Source organism: Mauremys mutica, chromosome 6 (genome assembly GCF_020497125.1).
Source record: "Mauremys mutica isolate MM-2020 ecotype Southern chromosome 6, ASM2049712v1, whole genome shotgun sequence".
NCBI classification, from domain to species: Eukaryota; Metazoa; Chordata; order Testudines; family Geoemydidae; genus Mauremys; species Mauremys mutica.
The window spans coordinates 125710542-125732097 of NC_059077.1; the positions used below are offsets into that span (position 1 = coordinate 125710542).

A 21556-nucleotide genomic window follows, 5' to 3' on the forward strand; every position below is an offset into this window, starting at 1 on the left:
ACCCGTCTATCAGTCCTGATATCGGCCATACAATAGCCGGCGACCGGCCCAAAATCGCCGTCGTCCTTCAGGCAACCACCATAACCAGGGCCAGGCCTCGTCCAAGGCCCCTCAGGGGGCCAAGCAGGCCGTTTGATGGGACGCTCGAGGACGGCCCATCACTCTCCCTACCGGATCCTTCCCCGTTATTTTACAACCGCCTTTCCCATTTCTTTTCGGCGTGGTCCCAAGTAACATCAGACAACTGGGTGCTTCAAACGGTCCAGTCGGGATACCGCCTGCAATTTGTTTCGCCCCCACCTTCCCACCCACCCTCCCTGTCCCTCTTCAGGGACCCCTCTCACGAGCAAGTCCTCTTACAAGAGATCCAGACTCTGTTGAGCGTGGGTGCCATAGAAGCAGTGCCTCAAGACAGGCGGGGCAGGGGATTCTATTCCCGTTATTTTCTCATCCCCAAAGCGAAAGGGGGGCTACGTCCTATCCTGGACCTTCGCGAGCTGAACAAGTACCTGCTCAAGCCCAAGTTTCGCATGGTCACCTTGGGGACCATCATTCCCTCTCTGGATCCGGGAGATTGGTTTGCCGCCCTCGACATGAAGGACGCCTACTTCCATGTCGCAATCTATCCTCCCCATCGTCGTTACCTCCGGTTTGTGGTGAACAACACCCACTACCAGTTCGCGGTGTTGCCGTTCAGACTCTCCACCGCCCCGAGGGTATTTACCAAATGTATGGCGGTAGTGGCCGCAGCCCTCCGACGTCGTCAGATACACGTCTACCCGTATCTCGACGACTGGCTGGTTCGAGGTCAGTCCCGACTACTCGTAATGGACCAGATTGCAGAAATCCTGGCTCTCTTTCAGCGACTCGGTCTTCTCATCAATGCCGAGAAGTCCACATTGATCCCGGCACAGCGAGTGGAGTTCATCGGAGCAGTCCTCGACTCCACGGTGGCCAGGGCCTGTCTCCCTCACGCTCGACACCAGACGATGGTCTCCATCATCCGGGACCTCGTCACCTTCCCAACCACGATGGTGCGCTCCTGCCTCCGCCTCCTGGGCCACATGGCTTCATGCACATATGTCACAGCGTACGCGCGGCTCCACCGCCGCCCGTTCCAGTCTTGGCTCGCGTCGGTGTACCGGCCTCATCGAGACCCCATCGACATGGAGATCGGACAAGCGGGGCGGTACAGCTGAATCCGTGTAGCAGCCAGGCCTGGTAAGCACTACACTATAGGCTGCTTAACAGTTAATGGATAGCTGTGCCCTCCCGCTGAAGGCAATCTGTAAAGCATAAAGTCTGACCCTGTTCCACCCCCTCGCGGCTGTGCACGGGAAAGATCACTGTATGCTTTTCCTCTGTGGCCTCCAACACGTGGCTGTTAAACGAAGGTCATTGCTATGCAAAGTAAAAGTCAAGCATTCACAATAGTAACAGTACACTAATTGCCCTAATTAGATGCAGCAGTCGCCGAACGAGATTACCCTGAGGCGGGTCACTCGGAGAGAGAGAGAGAGGATGCTGCTCGAATCCCTGCACAGACCAGGACTGCAATGCTGGTGGAGGCAATGATTCCGCTGTACATTAGGATGGCCTGGCGCGGAAGAGTGTGCTTCCACGGAGCACCAAATAAGGCACCTCTCCCCAGGAACCTCCTGCGGAGACTTTTCGAGCTGCTCTCCGAGAGCTTCATGGAACTGTCCCAGGAGGATTTCTGTTCCATCTCTATATGTGTGGACCTTCTCTTTATATAGTTTTTTAAGGAAAAGTTTTTATATAGTTTTTACATATTTTTTATTCCTGTTTTTTTAAAAATAAATGTTTCCATGTTTATAGCACTTACCGACTGATCCTTCCCTTGATTCTGAGTCCGGGTTAACGGCCGGGGAGGGTTGGTAGGGGATCTCTGTGAGGGTGATGAAGAGATCCTGGCTGTCGGGGAAAGTGGTATTGTAAGCGCTGTCGCCTGCGTCGTCCTCCACAAACCCTTCCTCATCTTCCCCATCGGTGAACATCGCCGAGGAACTGCCCCTTGACACTATCCCATACTCAGAGTCCACGGTCACTGGTGGGGCAGTGGTGGCAGACCCACCTAGAATGGCATGGAGTGCCTCGTAGAAGCGGCATGTCTGGGGCTGTGCTCTGGAACGTCCGTTCGCCGCTCTGACTTTTTGGTAGCCTTGTCTCAGGTCCTTGATTTTCACGCGGCACTGCGTTGTATCCCGGCTGTATCCTCTGAGTGCCATGGCTTTGGAGACCTTCTCGTAGGTCTTTGCATTCCGTTTGTTGGAGCGCAGCTCCGAAAGCACAGACTCCTTGCCCCACACAGCGATCAGATCCAGGACTTCACGGTCTGTCCATGCTGGGGACCTCTTTCTATTCTGGGATTGCATGGACTCCTATGCTGGAGAGCTCTGCATCGTTGCAGGTGCTGCTGAGCTCGCCCCGATGTCCAACCAGGACATAAGATTCAAAGTGCCCAGACAGGAAAAGGAATTCAAATTTTCCTGGGTCGTTTCCTGTGTGGCTGGTCAGAGAATCCAAGCTTGGACTGCTGTCCAGAGCATCAACAGAGTGGTGCACTGTGGGATAGCTCCCGGAGCTAGTAAGTTTGATTTGCATCCACACCTAGCCTAATTCGAGATAGCCAAGTCGAATTTAGCGCTACTCCCCTCGTCGGGGTGGAGTACCGAATTCGAACTAAAGAGCCCTCTAGGTCGAATTAAACGGCTTCCTAGTGTGGACGGTTGAGCGGTTAATTCAAATTAACGCTGCTAAATTCGATTTAAAGTCCTAGTGTAGACCATGAGCTCCCTAAGGCAGATCAGTCTGCTGGATATTGCCTCACTGTTCAGCCTTTGTTGTAACTTCCCTGGATAAAATAGTCAAAGGTGCTGAATTTCCATTTTCACAAGGGATTTAGGCTCCTAGGCCCAGATCCTCGAAGTTACAGAGAAGCCGAACTCCCTTGGAGCCAAAGTCTTATTGAAAGTCAGTGGAACTTAGGCTCCTACAGGTGAAATCCTTGCTCCATGGAAACCAATGACAAAACTTCCATTGATTTCAGTGGAGCCAAGATTTCTCCCTCAAGGTATGTCTATGCTGCAATTAAAAACCCAGACCTTGCTTGTACCCACTGATTCAGGCTCGTGGGACTCGGGCTAAGGGGCTGTTTAATTGTGTGGTGGATGTTCAGACTGGGGCTGGAGCCTTCAAGGTGGGAGGGTCCCAGGGATCAAGCTTCTGCCCAAGCCCCAATGTCTACATCACAATTAAACAGCCCCTTAGCCCGAGCGCACAGGACAGCCACAAGTGTTTAATTGTCTAAGGTCCAGATTCAAAATATTTGATTTCAGTGGAGCCTAAGTCACTTTGGACAATAGATGCTTTCAAAAATTGAATCCATTGTCCCTTTTGTTTAGTTTCAAGGTGTGGTGTTTGTTCTGCTTTTCTTAACCACGGTAAACGATTTCTCCCCCTGTTTAACTGCTGAGTATCGGTAGGCATGCATCATTTCCCCCAATGATGGAGTTTTCTGTAAATTGTACTCAAATCGAAGGTGCAAGAAATGACATCTTTCTAAGCAGGAAATGTTTTTTACATTTCCGGCTGAATTGGTAATAGTATTACAGTAGCACCTATAAGTCATAGCGCAGTTCAGGACCCCATTGTGCTAGTCACCGTACAAAAACAAGGTAAAAGGCTTACAAGCCTCAAAGAGTTTACATTTGAATGAAAATGAGACAGACAGGGGGGGAAAGAGAGGCAGGAAGTGACTTGTCCAAGGATAGCGGCAGAGCTGGAACTGGAAGCCAAGTTTCCTGATTCCCACTCCAGTACCCAACCCATTGGACTACACTGCATCTAATTCTGGAGTGAGGCAGGAGGTGGTGTAAGGTGGATATTGGCAAGTGGTATAAGTTAGTCTGAGTGCCTGGAACTGTAAGGGAAAGTGATTTACATGACAAGAGGCCAGAATAATGTATTAGTGAATTACAGGGTGGCCTGTTTTATGTTAGCTGCTTTTCCTGCAGTACCTTCTTCTGCATGCTCCTTCGTATGTAAGTGACTTCAATTTCACCTTCCACTTGACTGGTATGTAATTTACTCCAGGCTACCCATCAGCTACCTATCAAGTTTATGAAAGGGCTCCCCATTACTTCTAGGAAGCAGAGAGCGGAGATTGTTTGCAACGAGCTACACCTGATATCTAAAAACAGGAAAAATTAGGCTAGATGTTCAGTAAATGCCTTAAGTCAAAGCAATTACACACCAGAAGGGTCTGCCTGAGGGAGGTCACAGAAGTGCTTTCACAGGAGGTGTTTAAGTGTAGATGGCATAAAACTTTTGAAGGAATAGGTGACCTGCAGGGATTGGAAGTCATTCCATGCCCTACCATAAAATAGCCTGTGAAATGATTTGCAATAAGCGAGACATTACATAAATTCCTTTTTGGTGTGTTGGTACACTGAAGCTAAAGTGATGATTAACTTCTTTGACTTTCATGTGGGTGCAGCGTGTGACCCTTGAGGGACTCAGTTGAAGTGTAATGTCAAAAAGGCTTCAGCATTGGTAAAGAGCTAGAAGACACATGCTTCATTTTTCTCAAATCTAAAGAGAGAATTCATAGGGCTAATAAATAATATTCCAGTTTGGGACATCTCAGGATCCTCTAGATGGCAGGTCCATCGTGTGTTCACACCACTGAGCTCAGGAGCAGGTATAAATGAGGCCAGTTGTCACTTTATAGCAACATTTAATAAAAGGAAGATCATGCATTATTGGGAATAGAAGCACTCTATTTGCAAATTCCTCATTACAACCGGACAGCTCCTTCATGAATTAGTAATTATCTCAACATTTAAAATACAGTGTTTCGATGCAAAAAAAATGTAATTAAGTACCATACAGGTGTCTTGCAAACAAAATTCACAGGTACTAATAGGTCCAGCATCAGGCTATCACTTCGGTGCTTTAAGTACCATGTAGATATCTTGCAAACAAAACTAACAGGACTCTCTCTTTAGCTGGGTGATAGAGCATTTACCTGGGATACTTTACTGCCATGCTACCCTAAGCCCACTTCTCAGCCCTCCAATGAAACCAATGTATGTTGTGTAGGGCTAAATAGATTGACTGATGAGAAATTATTCAGGTGTAAAGAGCATGACTAAATAGTGCTATATAGTTGAGAAATTAGTTCACTATATGCCTCATTCTAAAATCAATGGGCCACATCAGACTGGTAGTTTTAAAGCAACTATCTCTAGGCTTTCTGCCTAGATATGTCCCTGAATCACCAAAGCAATCTGCCACTGGGAAATGCTAAATTTTGCAACATTTTCAGAGCAATAACAATGGTCGAAAAATAATTCAAACAAACACATAGAGGTTTTTACATGAACCACGTTCATTTAGAAACTGATGAGAAAACTTCAGCTGTGGAATACTGGATTTTTTTTAGGGCAGATGCAATTTCAACTTCCCTCATTTTAGTTTTTATCACAAATCTTACAATCTCATTACAATCGCATACAACTCCTAGGTAATTTGATAGCACAGGGTGGTTATTTTACAAAGTATGTTAAAGCACTGAATTCATCTTAGATTAAAATTCTCCTGTTCTAGCAAGACTAGTAGGAATTTGCATTAAATTTATAGATTCTTGCAACTTTGTACCCCTCACTGGCTTAAAACATTGATAGTTTAAAAGGGAAAAGATCCAATAGATGAAAAATATTGAACCAGAAATAGTTTAACCTACTATCTAGATAGGTGTAAAGCCTTATAAAATTATGCATAAGAAGTAAATAGTTCTGGAAACTCTTCTAATCTTACTTTGTACTATGAAAATGCAATTATAAATGTCCGGAAGACAGAGATAGAAGACTCCCTTCATCATGCTATGTAGCCACTAGTTAAAATGTCTCATTCTTGTAAAGTATGGATAGTATAGTTGTTTGTAAGACCGCAGGAATAGTGTATTTTGAAACATGACCGTACACTATAGCATTTCCTAGGATGGTGATATTGTTTTCTTCATAGAAATTGATTATCTGCTTTCTCTAATGAAATCAATTGCAAACCTCCCATCAACCTCCATGGGACTAGTATTTAGCCCTGAGAAAGTTGAATCCAAAGAAAGACACAGCTGAATTTCTTGGGGGAAATCAAATAGTTCCTGTGAAAACAAAGCAAGTGAAAAAGAACTTACCTTTAAAGAAAGACAGAAACAAAGATGCCCATAGATACAATCCGGAGTAAACAAATCCCAAACACTTCTCAGTGAGCATTGTCCAGACAGAATCGGAGTGCCACTTCTAAGCAGGCAGCAAAGCAGAATGCTCTCTTTGTGACAGCACCAAATGCTTGATAGAGTCAATGATTAATAGTGCTAATAAGCCCTTCGACCAATTTCCCACCATGAGAGGAAAGTACATGTGCCCAGCTGTTCCTTCAGTCTAAGGAAGCCAAGTTCAGTGCTGCTTAAGTAAATCCAAGTGCATGCCAAGGCTTGCTAGGTTTTTTTTTTTTCCTGGCACTCTGCACCTTTTCTAGTGCAGAAACAAATGCCAGCGAGACAGCACAGGAGGGGAGGGGGAGCAAAGGGCCAGTGCTGCCTGGGAGAGATGTTCCGTGTCCCCACTGTCTGTAACTAACTCCGAGGCAGCACGTCAGCTTTGTTTCCAGTGCTAGTACTAGAGTGCCTCTAGAGCTATGGCTCAGGCAAGACGAGCAGCAGCCCCCTGTTCCCTTTACCTGCCAATGTGATTTCTAGCAGGGAACTGGCTCCTGCCACTGTGTGGAATTAAATGCAGAGGAAGCCTCCGCTGTGTGGATGTTCAGATTTTAGCAACATAGATGTCAGAAAGTGGAGCCTTGGGGGCCTCAGACTGTCTTCACTCTGCCCCTTTGCATGTGTGCATGGCAGTACAGCCCTTCAGTCATGGCTCCAAGCATCTCAGGCCAGCCCCTCAAGGATCCTCCAGACCACCCAAGTGCCATCCCACAGCTGTTCTCTTTCTGACCAGGGTTGGTGAGGGACGTCCCCTGGGTTGGAGCAATCCGCTCTTCAGGTGTATTGCTGCCCAACTTTCTTTCAGCACCTGTTGGGCTCGTCCATCTCCAGGGAATGCCCTCTCTCAGACCTCATGCTCTGACTGTCAGTAAAACAAGACGTGGGGAGGCAGCCTGGTCTAGTGAGTAGGGTTTTGGATTTGGGTTCAAGAGACCTGCTGTGCCACTGACCTGCTGTGTGACCTTAGGCAAGGCCCTTCCGCTTTCTGTGCCTCTGTTTCCCTTCCCACATTTTTTCTATCTCCTCTGTAAGTTCTTGGGGGCAGAAACTGTCCCTCACTGTGTTAGTACAGCACTTAGCAAAATAGGGCCCTGATCTTAGTAGGGACCTCTAGGGGCTAACGTCATCTATGTAATAAAATCCCAGGATTGTCACTCTGTGTGTCACTCGGAGCCTAAAATGTCTGTTGAGTAAGGGTGAAGCTATGGAAACAGCTACAAGCAGGGCTGAGGGATCTTCTTGTTCAGAATATCGCCAGGTTAAATCATCATTGCGATTTGCAGTCTGTTACTGTCCTCTTTAAGCTCTCAGCCATTTTCTTTACGAATTACATCCCTGTGCCAGTACGGCATGTACCGGTATCTATGCCATGCCAAGAGTCCTAGACCACTGTGATATCAGAGGTAACTCAACCAATTACCACTTTTACTCTACAATTAATTTGAATATAACAATTTCATTGGTTGTTTGAGGGGAGACTTGGCCCTGCAGCCACAGATCTTCAAAACCACCCACACTACAACACAACCAGCCCCCTCCCTGCAGCACCCACCACTGTCTAAGCACAACACAACCAGCACACAATAACTCCAGGCATCACTCTGAAGTCTCAAATGTCTGTTGAGCCACTGTGAAGTGGTGGAGACAGCTACCAGCATGGTTGAGAGCTTGTTTTTGCTTTGACTAGCTCCAGGTTCAAGCATCAATGGGATTTTTAGTCTCTTCCTGTCCAGTTTTTAAGCTGTCAGCCATTTTCATCTTTTTTTAATCTCATGACAGCCCTACATACTGTCTAATCACACTCCAATTTCTATTCCCTGGCTGGCCAGGGTGGGTGAGGAATCACCCCTGAGTTGGTGGAATCAGTTTAGTTGCATATTACCTAGCTCTCTTTCAGTGCCTCTTGGGCTTATCCCGCGCCATGGGCTATCCTCAGTGAAACTGTAGTGTGCTCAGTTAAGTGTCTCAAACCGCGGCACATCAGGGCTCTGTGGCTTGTCTCATATGTGAGGGTTGTGGAAGGAGGTGTTCCATTTCCTGCGGAGATCAGTGTTAGGGTGGGAAGAAATCGGGCATTTTCATAATTAGTGTTTTTTCCTCTTTCCTTCACCCCTTCTTCTGATTTCACAAAAAACTCTGTCTGCAATCGCATGTCGTCCCTCCCCCGCTGCATTGTCCTGCGCCTCCAAGAGGATCCTGGCTAGCTCCAGCGTGGCATTGGCTCAGTCACGACCAAGCTGGAGCACCTCAAAGCGTTCCAGGGCTTCCTGTGATGATTCCCATCAATCCAGCTCCAGGGCAGTGGGGAAAGCCTCAAAGGTTTCTCCTGCTCAGGGGATCCAGAGTCAAGAGACCCAGCTGGGCTCCAAAACTCTTCACTGGCATTGCCCAGCTCATGCTATGTCCAGCAAGATAGACGGTAGCTCTGTCTGGACTCTGAAAAGTACTTAGAGTTCCTGGTGCTAACCAACTGACTGTGAGCTCACAGTGCGACGCTGTGACTAAAATGGTTAATGTCATCCAGGGGGAGATTGAGCAAGAGCAGGATGTGGCATTACCTCTGGATATGGCATTGGTGAGACACCCGAAGTGTTGTGTCCAGTTCTAGTGCCCACACACAGGGGCCATACCTAGGAGAGGCCTGGGCAAGCATCAGACTAGGTGGCCAGTCCAGACTGCCCTGTGCTCCAGCCATCCCTTCCTGATCGATTGCCCCTTGAGGGCTATTGCAACCAAGGCATAATGTAGAGCAACCCCAAAGCATCTCTAAACTACCATGGGGGCCAAGATCTCTGATCCTGTGACCAGCCACTATTGGCACCTCTGTGGCTCCCTGACCCTGCTGGGCACAGCAGAACATTGAGCCCCACGGGGGAGCTCATCACCTCCTCTTACTGTTTATTCAGCTGAACACCACATAATGGGGACTACCCTCTTTCCAAAGCCCATCCACACTCTGGGTCGCACACCAAGGGATACAGTGGCACGTATTAGATGTGATTGTTTGTTGCAGGGAAATGTTGCTAATGGAATTACTCACCCCCATAACCTTGTAAAATCAGACATTGCTTTCCCCATTTATTTATTTTTTAATAGCTTACTATCGTCACCGGAGCACATTAGGAAAGAAGTGTTGCAGAGGCAGCAGCTGCTTTGGATGCTGTGCTGGGACTTCAGTCCACCCCTACAGTCATCATAATTAAAGATTGTTATTGTCTTTTCCTGTAGAGACGTTCTGGCAATTAAATTCCTTCTTTTTTCTTTTATAACACGGGTTGTTTTTTTCTTGTTGTTTCTAAAATACGAAGTGGACTAAAGCACTTGAGACAGCTAAAGCCTTTAGCTGAAGTGCTCCTTTGCTCATACCATTGACCCACAGGTTTGTAGTAACCAATCTCCATCTGTCAGCCTCTTTTGATCAAAGTTCGTTGATAGTATCAAAACAATAGCCAGTAAATATGGAAAACCAGTCTCCCCCATAAATATAGGCAGGTCTCTGGGCTTCCGAGCTTCTGGAGCCTAGGGAATGACAGTGAAGGGGTTAAGGCGAAGGGCCCCCATGGAGGGGAGGTCCATTGGTGCTGGAACTAGCGATGCAGCACTGCGTGGTTTGAAGTGGTTTCCTTCGTATACAGGGTTTACAGTTTGGCTCAGTGGTTCTCAGCACCCCCACAACAGAAAGTGTTCCAGCCTCCATGGAAAGATCTGAGATTAACATGCTTTGGTGCTGCTGTAAGGATACGGTCTTTGTCTGTAGCCATATTGTAAGACCTATGGCCTTTATTTGCGGACATATTAGGAGGGCAGCAGCCATTAGCCATTTCAGCTATATTACCTTAAAACAATGTAATATCGGACTATTAAGAAGTTGATCCTGTCCTAATAGTACACACCATCACCAGATAAAGAAACCAATCTTAAGGTGGTTAAAGAAAACTTAGGCCTGGTCTACACTAGGACTTTAATTCGAATTTAGCAGCGTTAATTCGAACTAACCGCTCAACCGTCCACACCAGGAAGCCATTTAATTCGAACTAGAGGGCTCTTTAGTTCGAATTTGGTAGTCCACCCCGACAGGTGGAGTAACGCTAAATTCGACATGGCTAGCTCGAATTAGGCTAGGTGTGGATGCAAATCGAACTTAGTAGCTCCGGGAGCTATCCCACAGTGCACCACTCTGTTGACGCTCTGGACAGCAGTCGGAGCTTGGATTCTCTGACCGCCACACAGGAAATGACCCGGGAAAATTTGAATTCATTTTCCTGTCTGGGCACTTTGAATCTGACGTCCTGGCTGGACATCGGGGCGAGCTCCGCAGCACCTGCAACGATGCAGAGCTCTCCAGCAGAGGAGTCCGGCCAATCCAAGAATAGAAAGAGGTCCCCAGCATGGACTGACCGGGAAGTCATGGATCTGATCGGTGTGTGGGGCGAGGAGTCTGTGCTGTCGGAGCTGCGCTCCAGCAAGCGGAATGCAAAGACCTTCGAGAAGGTCTCCAAAGCAATGATAGAGAAAGGATACAGCTGGGATGCAATGCAGTGCCGCGTGAAAATCAAGGACCTGAGACAAGGCTACCAAAAAGTCAGAGTGGCAAACGGACGCTCCGGAGCCCTGCCCCAGACATGCCGCTTCTACGAGGCACTGCATGCCATTCTAGGTGGGTCTGCCACCACTGCCCCACCAGTGACCGTTGACTCAGTGGATGGCATAGTGAACCTGGACAGTTCCTCCTCGATGTTCACCGATGTGGAAGATGAGGAAAGGTCTGTGGCGGACGGCGCAGGCGACAGCCAACACAATACCGCTTTCCCTGACAGCCAGGATCTCTTCATCACCCTCACAGAGATCCCCTACCAACCCTCCCCGGCCGTTAACCCGGACTCTGAATCAGGGGAAGGATCAGGCGGTAAGTGCTAGAAACATGTAAACATTTATTTTTTATAAAACAGGTATAAAAAATAGAAATACTATATATAAAATTTTCAATGAAAAACTATATGAAAAGTAGGTCCACACATATAGGGATTGAACAATAATCCTCCAGGGACAATTCAAGAAAGGTCTCATTTAGGTCCTCGAAAAGCCTCCGCAGGAGGTTCCTGGGGAGAGGTGCCTTGTTGGGTGCTCCGTGGAAGCACACTCTTCTGCGCCAGGACATCCTTATGTAGATGGGAATCATTGCCTCCACAAGCATGGCCGCATATGGTCCTGGTCTCTGCAGGGCTTCCCTTAGCATCCGCTCTTTGTGACTCCGAGGGACCCGCATCAGGGTGATCTCGTTCATGAAATGCTGCATCTAATTAGGGCAATTAGTGTATTGTTACTGTTGTGAATGGTTGACTTTTACTTTGCATAACAATGACCCTCGCTTAACAGCCACGTGTTGCAGGCCACATAGGAAAAGCATACATTGATCTTTCCCATGCACTGGCGGGAGTGGCTGGAAAAGGGTCAGAGTATATGATTTCCAGATTGCCTTTAGCGGGAGGGCACAGCTATCCATTAACTGATAAGCAGAATGTACTGTAAGGCTAACCAGGACTGTCTGCTAGACGGATTCAGCTGTCTCTCCCCACTTGTCCGCTCTCCTGTGCAATGCCGCAGCCAATGAGAGCATATTCCGAAATCTCGAACTTGTCCTGAGATCTCGTGAGACTTGTTGCCCTGTATGGTCTTGTTCAGAGAAACTGACTAGACTGTGTTCACTGTTCGCAAACATGTATCTGTTCAAGGAAATCAGTTACTTTTCCCATCACACAGCTTCGGCACTTTCCCGGACTGCCCCGGCATCCCCCTCGCAGAGGCTGGCGCAGATTAGGCGGCGAAAGAAAAAGACTAGGGACGAGATGTTCGCAGAACTGATGGCTTGCTCTAGAGCCGAGGCGGCAGAGCAGAGACAGTGGAGGGAGACCCTATGTCAACAGCATCACACACACATCGATCGGGAGGACAGGTGGCGGCAGGAAGACCAGCAGGCGACTCAAACGCTGCTTGGGCTAATGAGGGAGCAAACGGACACGCTCCGGCGCCTTGTTGATGTTCTGCAGGACCGCAGGCAGGAGCAGAGAGCCCCCCTGAACTGTATCTGCAACCGCCCTCCCCCGCCAAGAAGTCCTGCCCCCCCCTCACCCAAAAGTACAAGACGGCGGGGCGGTAGGGGCCGTGAGAACTGTCACTGCACCACTGCATAGCGCTAATGTACCACACACCTCTCACGCTATAACTTTGTAGAAGTGCTTCCCTTACAGGCTCACCCAGTCCCAAATCCAAGTTTCATCCCCCCAGTGTGTATTAGATTATTAAAAGCTGTTTGCTGTTATTCACTGTTTCGGTCACGTCTTTCGTGTCAGAGGATTTTTTTGTGTATGGGGTGGGGGTGAGGGGATTTATAATTGCACGGGATAGCCTACATTACCAGGGTACAGACTTGGGGGCATGATCAACTGCAGGGCACACACACACTGCAGTCAGTAGGCACCAGGGTCACTCTGTGTGGTGTATGCTGCCCCGGGTCATTCTGTGATGTGTATCCTTGTCCAGGGTCCTAGCGCCTGCCACCCCCTTAATGTTAAGGCACGCTGCCCTTACCATGCACTTCCACCGTAGCAACGAGCCTCTCCGCTGCCCTGAGCCCCAACAAGAGCCCTCATCCACGGACAGATACTCACCCTTCCCCCACACCCCTCACCCCTTCCTACGCCCAAACCCGCAGCCCACTGCCGTCATCCAAACCCCTATCCAAAGAAGGCACCACTCGCCCCTTCCTGCAAACCCACCCCTTCCTGCAAACCCTCCCCTTCATGCACAACCACTTGCAACCGTCCCCCACCCAGAGACCTATGTAGGAGCAGGAGGATGTCATTCCTCTATGGAACAAGCGGTCTGTACATCAGTGCACACCGTGCCCAGCACAGTATGCGTCCATGTTTCAAAACCTGAACAGAAATGCAAAGTAAAACAAAGATTTATTAATAATGAGTGTTACAATTAATTTGCTTTAAAACGTGCTTTGGAAGTGGGGGAAACTTGGAGAACGGGGTATGTAACCGCAGATCGAAATCGACACATACAGACACAGGCCCAGGGTCAGTTTCTCTTGAAAGCAAGTGGAGAGTCATAGGTTACCCTGCTCTCCGAGGAAACTTGCTTTCAAAGCCTCCCGGATACACAGCGCTTCCCGCTGGGATATTCTCTCGGCACGGGTGTCTGGCTGAGCGTAAACTGCAGCCAGGCGATTTGCCTCAACCTCCCATCTGGACAAAAAGGTCTCGCCCTTGCTCTCACAGAGATTGTGTAGCACACAGAAAGCAGCAATAACTACGGGGATATTCTTTTTGCTGATGTCCGAGTGAGTCAGTAAGCTCCGCCATCTCCCCTTGAGACGTCCGAAAGCACACTCCACCACCATTCTGCACTTGCTCAGCCGGAAGTTGAAGAGTTCCTTCTCTCTGTCCAAGGCGCCTGTATAGGGCTTCATGAGCCAGGGCATTAGCGGGTAGGCTGGGTCCCCGAGGATCACTGTAGGCATCTGCACATCCCCAACCGTTATTTTGTGGTCCGTGAAGAAATTACCTGCCTGGAGGCGTTTAAACAGACCAGAGTTCCTGAACACACGCGCATCATGAACCTTGCCCTCCCACCCAACGAAGATGTTGGTAAAACGTCCCCTATGGTCTACCAGTGCTTGCAGCACCATTGAAAAGTAGCCCTTTTGGTTAATGTACTCGCTGGCCTGGTGGGCTGGTGCCAGGATAGGGATGTGAGTCCCATCTATAGCCCCACCGCAGTTTGGGAATCCCATCGCGGCGAAGCCATCTATGATGTCCTGGACGTTTCCGAGAGTCACTACCTTTGAGAGAAGTTGCTCAACGATTGCGTGGGCTACTTCAATCACAGCAACCCCCACGGTAGATTTGCCCACGCCAAAGTGGTTCACTACTGACCGGTAGCTGTCTGGCGTTGCAAGTTTCCAGAGGGCTATGGCCACTCGCTTCTGCACACTCAGGGCTGCTCGCATCCGGGTGTCCTGGCGCTTCAGGGCAGGGGACTGCGGGAACTGTGGGATAGCTTCCCACAGTGCACCGCTTCCAAAGTCGACGCCAGCCCCGTTACTGTGGACTCAGAAATTCGAATTAGTGTATTTACTGTGGATACACAAATTCGACTTCATAAGGTCGAATCCACAAATTCGACTTAAGTAGATTCGAAATAGTCTTGTAGTGTAGACAAGGCCTTAGAATAGCTAGCTAGGTACTTGCAGGCCCTCAGGATCAGGCTATATCCATTGCATCGGGAACTGAGGCATGAGAAAATGCAGGTGACGCCCCTGGCCGCACACGAAAACTGTAGCTGAGCTAGGAACTGAACGCAGGTCTCCTGAATTCTGGTCTAGTGCCGTATCCATGAACCCGGGGGAGGTAGTACCTGACGGCATGTCTACACTGCATAGGGCGCTACCCTCCCAGCCCGGCTCGACAGACTTGTGGAGAGTGGCTCGTGCTGGCGCTTTAAAAAGAGCCGTGTAGACGTTGTGTCTCAGGCTGGAGCCAGGGCTCTGAAACCTGGGTGGGGTTGGGCTGGGGAGCCCACGCTCCAGCCAGAGCCGCACCGTCTACACAGCTCTTGTTAGAGCACCCGGGCCCAGCCTCGCTGCACCAAGCCTGTGGACCCAGGCTGGGAGGCTCGCCGTGCCCTGAGAAATCAATGGAAGGATGGAGTAACGAGGAAGGGAAAGGAAAGGAAATCAGTCTTCTTTGTTTACCCGTCTGTGCTGCTACAGGAACCAGGATGTGTGCACTACTATAGCCACGTGGCTTTATTACTTAAATATGGCTTGTGCACGGATTATTTTTTTCTTGATTTAAGTTCCTGAACAACCCAGAGCCTAACATTCAGACAAAGGGCACGTTTAGGTAAACAAGGAGATTGACTATTTGTGGAGCTGAATTCACCTGAGTGAAACAGCCCTGTACTGATTTCATTCTGCTGCTATGTACTCACTTTAAAAGTAGGCCCCCTTCTACCTCTTGGGTTGTTTGAATCCTTCTGGGATTTCAGTCACGAATGCTCTGGTGGTGTGCGAGCTCGTGCTTGTTTTATTCTGCACTTCTGCTGATGAGAATCAAGGCTAAGATTTAGTCCTGGGTATTTTTAGTAAAAGTCATGGACAGGTCATGGGCAATAAACAAAAATTGACAGCCCATGACCTGTCCATAACTTATAGTATAAATACCCCTGACTAAATCTTGGGGGGCTGCTGATGTGGGGGGCAGGCTTCACTCCTGGGACAGACCCGGGGGAGCCACTGCCAGGGGCCTGCGGCACCAGCTGATGGGGGCCCCCAAGCAGCGGCTGCTCCAGCCGCTCAGGGCCAACTGCCATGGGACCACCTGAGCAGCTGCAGGTGCGGCTGGCCCTGGGGCTGGTGCAGCCGGCTGCCAGATTGCCCCAACAACTGGCTGCAGAGCCGCTCCAGCAGCAGCGGTGTGGCTGTCCCCAGGGCCACGTGAGCAGCTGGCCCCGGAGCCAGCCGCTTGGGCCAGGGCCGGCTTTAAGCCAACTCCCCCGATTCCCCGGAATCGGGCCCCGCGCCTAAGAGGGCCCCGCGCCTTAGGTGTCTTTTTAATCTTTTTTCTTTTACTCGCCCAGCAGGGGGTCCGCTCCAGGTCTTCGGCAGCATTTCGGCGGTGGAGGAGGGTGGGGTGGTGTCCACTCCAGGGCTTTGGCAGCATTTCGGCAGCGGGGGGAACCTTCGGTGCCGCCAAAGCCCCGGAGCGGACCCCCCCACTGCTGAAGTGCCACCGAAGCCCCGGACCGCAGCGGGTATTCGAATCGCGCCCCGCAGCTCATAAAGCCAGCCCTGGCTTGGGCAGCCCTGGGATCAGCCGCACTGGCCACTGCAGAAGTCGCGGAAAGTCAGGTCACACAGGCCCAATCTCAGTTGTTTGGTCTCTTAGCACACAAGGTCTCTGGCACATGCTACATGGTTAGCAGCTCCATAAGGAGAGGGATGGCATGAAAGCGATGGAGTGACCTCCGGCGTAGCCGATGCCACTGCTGAATGTGATCTACAGGAGTCACTGTACTCACCTCAGCAGCACTGTAACCCAACAGCGCTAAAAAATATAAGGCTCTGCAGCAAATTCCCGGCCATGGGAAAGGGAGAGATTTGCTTTTCCAATGGACCCAGCTATTCCTATTGCTAACGGTGGCACTGGGAACCCTTTGGTTGGCTGAAGAAAACAAGAGCTGAGCTTAGTCGGGAGCTAGCTACTCAAGGAGCCTTGGAGGAGGCAGGTAGTCATGTCGGGTCTGGGACAAGTTGAAGGGCAAATGTTTAAGACCTGAGGGTTTGAAAACCACCTCGTGATTCTGGATTCCCAGTTACCGTTAAGATGAGTGGGGATTTGACACCTAACCCCCCCTGGATGACTTTAAAAATATCAATCTAACTTCAGAAGAGCCCTGTCTCCATTTAGAGCATATTCCAAAGGGTAGGCACAACAGTCAGGGATTTCCCTGAAGAGCTTGACTATATTCATAGATTATTACACCCATGGTCCATGCTTGGCATAACAAATAAACGGAGTAATGATGGTTAATAATAGGCAGAAGAGTGTAATTCATAATGGCTCAGTATGAGCTGCAGAGCCAGGCCTTTGTCTAACTGCATATTTTTGCATCTGTTTATGAACTAGAGAACAAATTCTAGAGCCAAGAGAATTTCACAGTCTCCCTTATCACGTTAAGGCATGTGGTCATCATGCCAAATATGATGGGTTTTCCTCTTTATAGGAAGAATGTAGCCAGTTAGATTCTTCATTTATGAAAACTTCTGATGAGCAATCTGGTTGCTAGGATCCAGGTAAAATTGCAGCCTCAGCTACTGCTGAAATCTCAGAGTCACTGGCTGCCAGGTTTGTGTTTCCAGCCTTGTGAGTCAGCAAGTACTTATGCAGATGCTTAAATCCCATTGACTTCAATGAGACTTCTGAATGGGTCCTTGATTCCTGTCTTAGAATAAAGCTGAAAATTCAGGTGAGCAATATCTTCACCAGTGAAGGTTCAGATGGACTCAGATAAAGGCAACAACCACTGGTTTTCAGACATCTCTAACATTAGTGGGATTTGGAAAATATGACCTATGAGGAAAGGATGAAAGAACTGGACATGTTTCCTCTAGAGAAGACTGAGGAGGGACACAACAGTCTTCAAATATGTAAGAGGTTGTTATGAAAAGGGTGGTGATCAATTGTTCTCCATGTCCACATCGGGTAGGACAAGAAATAATCAGCTTAGTCTGCAGCAAGAGAGATTTAGGTTAGATATTAGCGAAAACTTTGTAACTCTAAATGGCAGTGAAGCTCGGAATACCCAGCACTGGAGGATTTTAGGAACAGGTTGAACCTTCAGGGATGGTCTAGGTTTACTTGGCCGAATCTCAGCACAGGGGGATAGACTAGGTGACCTCTCGAGTCCCTTCCAGCCCTACGTCTTCACTACCCGCCATATTGGCGGGTAGCGATCGATTTTTCAGGGATCGATATATCGCGTCTCATCTAGACACGATATATCGATCCCCGAACGCGCTCCTGTCGACTCCAGAACTCCACCACCGCGACCGGCGGTGGCGGAGTCGACATGGGGAGCCCCGGACATCGATCCCGCGCTGTGAGGACAGCAACTTCGACTTCAGTTGCGTATCTTATATCGATTTTCCCCCTTAGTGTAGACCAGCCCATATGACAGGCCATGTCAGCAGTGGCGGACACTGCCTTGTGCAAAGTCCTAGTTCAAGCCACCTGGGTTTGTCCTTGACTGGGGCAGCAGTTGCTTAAATCACATCTAAAAAAAACCACCCAGGGTCTATAAACATAAATGAGTCAAAAAACATTGGCCCTCAGGGCTTCGGCCTACAGCTCCCTCCTTTGTAAGGCAGGAAGTTCTAAGGTGCTAGCTAGTGGTCTGGCAGAGAGCTATCACCCCATTTGAAGTCCCAAATTCTTCTCTTCCCTCTCTTCCTCTTTCTCCCTCTTTGGGCATGGCTTGCCTTCATTAGCTGCAGCAGCTCGGGGGTGGCTCTCCAGAAGTGACATTTTTCATAGCTGAGCTGGGATGAGAGCTGGCCTTGCTGTATGCTGGCAGAAAGGGTTCTTAGCCCCTACTGCCTGTGTTCGTGTGAGGTTTGTTGACTCCATCACAGGGTCCTACCCTGAGAAACCAGCCAAAATCTGCTGAGCAGCAAAACAATCTGTCTGTTTGAAGTGAGGAGACAAAGAAGCTGGGCAGATTAACATAGAGAAAAGCCATTTCTAATGACAGACAAATAGTCATAATTCGTGCATCATCCTCTGATAAGTAGATCAAATACAAAGAGGGAGGAACAGATAAAAATAAGTAATCTGATTCCCTCACCAGGGATTTGCTAAGAAGTTGCTCTGAAACAAGGATCAGGGCGTATTTACCACAGAATAACAATCTGTGGGAGGAAGAGCTCAAACAACTCTGATAAAAAATAACAGATCAAACATTAACTTTTGTAAATACAAGGGGAAGGCATGGACGCTGTTCTAATTAGTACTTAAGAAATAATTACACAAACACATGCCAGTGGGAAACCATTTCCCATGTAAAAGCAAGGGGAAACATGGTTGCACATCAGTATATAGAAGGAGGTGTTCTCCCCAAATTCATTATTTCAGGCACTGGGATAGTTAAGGGCACACATGCAAAAGTAGCTGGAAAGAAGAAATACTCAAAATCAAAAGAGACATAAAAATTACGTTATGGAAGAGGCAGTGTGAAGTGTCAGTTCTTGTAATAGATCTAGTGCTACTTCTACAGTAGATGACAGAATGTGATGTGAAAAGCATGCAGGAGAGAGAAAATACAAATGTCAACATTTGGAAAATGCACCCACAAAAATATGAAATGTGAAAAGGAAAACAAAAAACTGTCTCCAAAAGTCTTCATGGAAGTACAGTGATTGCCTCAAAGGCGATCAGAAACCACAGTGAGGGAGTCATGTAAGAACCTAGACAAATAGGTAGGCTGGATGAATACAAAAGCAAGTGCATTCATTCAGATAGCAGCACGCCCAGTGAAACAGATAATAAAACCGAGACAAGAAGCCCATATATGGCGCTTGTTTATAACAGAGGAATCACAGACAAAACAAGGACACAGAAAAAGATCAACAGACGAGCAATTACACAGGAGACATCACGCAGTTGACACATTCCAACTGGGAATACTTCATGGTAGAGAGAGGGCCCAGTTTTCAAACTTGGAGCAAACATTTGTGGAGTGGCTATGCTACTGTAACCCTTCTGCCAGGTGGAGACAGCGTCGGAGGGCTTTCCCTTCACCCTCTCCCCTGGTTCTTGTCGCGTAGACAGCACAAGACCAGAAGTCCAAAGTGCAGACAATGCAATGTTTATTGGAGTTAGTTTCCAAGCATGCATATTCCAAAGACCTTCACACCAGTCGGGCTTATCTCTGTGCACCGATAGTCTGTTCCCCCGCGTCCCCCTCCCCAGCTGTGACCCCCGCAGAGCCTTTACCCCGCGTCCCCCTTCCCAGCTGTGACCCCGCAGAGCCTTTACCCCACGTCCTCCTTGCCAGCTCTGACCCCGCAGAGCGTTTACCCCGCGTCCCCCTTCCCAGCTGTGACCCCGCAGAGCCTTTACCCCACGTCCCCCTTCCCAGCTGTGACCCCGCAGAGCCTTTACCCCGCGTCCCCCTTCCCAGCTGTGACCCCGCAGAGCCTTTACCCCGCGTCCCCCTTCCCGGCTCTGACCCCGCAGAGCGTTTATCCCGTGTCTGAAATGACTAGATGTGAATAGGATGAATGGTGACAAAGTATGGGACTTTGAATCCCTTGACAGCCTGCAGATAACCAGCTCACTGGAGGAGTGCCAAGCTATAGCAAGCATTACAGAACCTCCCAGGAATGTAGGCACCTAACTCTCATTGATTTCACATGGAGGGAGACATGCCCTGAGGTGCCCATAATCGGGGTCTCATCCACACAGGTGAGACCTAGGATGATAGGCAGGGAGAGGAAGTGGCAGGAACAGAGTGAGTGTGACCATCCACAGTGTGGAAGGAAATAACTGCCGAACAGCAGGTCACTCAGGGATGTAAAGATACTTCCCAAAGATGCCAGAGGGCATGAATTTTCTAATCTGATTGTTCAGAAGAGGACAAGAGTGGCAGATTGGATCCTGTCTGTCCAGAAAACACATCTCAGAGCACATGGAAGTTGAGGGTAATTGTAGTCAGCAAGGCCACGATTTTCAAAACTGACCAGTGATTTTTAGGTGCCCAACCTGAAGCACCTTAAAGGGGGCTGATTTTCAGAGGCCAGGTTCTCAGCTAAACGTCACCTCTCTACTCCTCTTCACTAATAAGAACATAAGAATGGCCATGTTGGGTCAGAACAAAGGTCCATCTAGCCCAGTATCCTGTCTTCCCACGATGGCCAATGCCAGGTGTCCCTGAGGGAATGGACAGAACAGGCAATCGTCCAGTGATCCATTTCCTGTCGCTCATTCCCAGCTTCTGGCAAACAGAGGCTAGGGACACCATCCCTGACCATCCTGGCTAATAGCCATTGATAGACCCGTCCTCCATGAATTTACCTAGTTATTTTTTGAACTTTGTTATTGTCTTGGCCTTTACAACATCCTCTGGCAAAGAGTTCCACAGGTTGACTGTGCATTGTGTGAAGAAATACTTCCTTTTGTTTGTTTTAAATCTGCCGCCTATTAATTTCATTTGGTGATCCCCCCTAGTTCTTCTATTATGAGAAGTAAATACTTCCTCATTTACTTTCTCCACACCAGTCATGCTTTTATAGACCTCTTAGACCCCTTAGTCATCTCTTTTCCAAGCTGAAAAAGCCTAGTATTATTAATCTCTCCTCATATGGAAGCTGTTCCATACCTCTAATCATTTTTGTTGCCCTTTCTGAACCTTTTCCAATTCCAATATATCTTTTTTGAGATGAGTTGACCATATCTGCACGCAGAATTCAAGATGTGGGCATACTATGGATTTATATAGAGGCAGTATGATATTTTCTGTCTTATTATCTATCCCTTTCTTAATTATTCCCAACATTCTGTTCGCTTTTTTGACTGCCGCTGCACATTGAGTGGATGTTTTCAGAGAACTCTCCACAGTGACTCCAAGATCTCTTTCTTGAGTGGTAACAGCTAATTTAAACTCCATCATTTTATATGTATAGTTGGG

General features: G+C 48.6%; 1 protein-coding gene across 1 annotated transcript in view; it reads right to left on the bottom strand.

Annotated features, from left to right (window-relative positions):
• LOC123372882 (neuronal acetylcholine receptor subunit alpha-7-like) overlaps nt 1-6312 on the bottom strand; it is a 131839-nt gene extending 125527 nt beyond the window's left edge. The window contains exon 1 of the mRNA XM_045021458.1: nt 6218-6312. Coding sequence (XP_044877393.1) covers nt 6218-6296 — 79 coding nt within the window. The 5' untranslated portion in view covers nt 6297-6312. The remainder of the gene's footprint in view (nt 1-6217) is intronic.
• Between the last annotated feature and the right edge of the window lie 15244 nt (nt 6313-21556).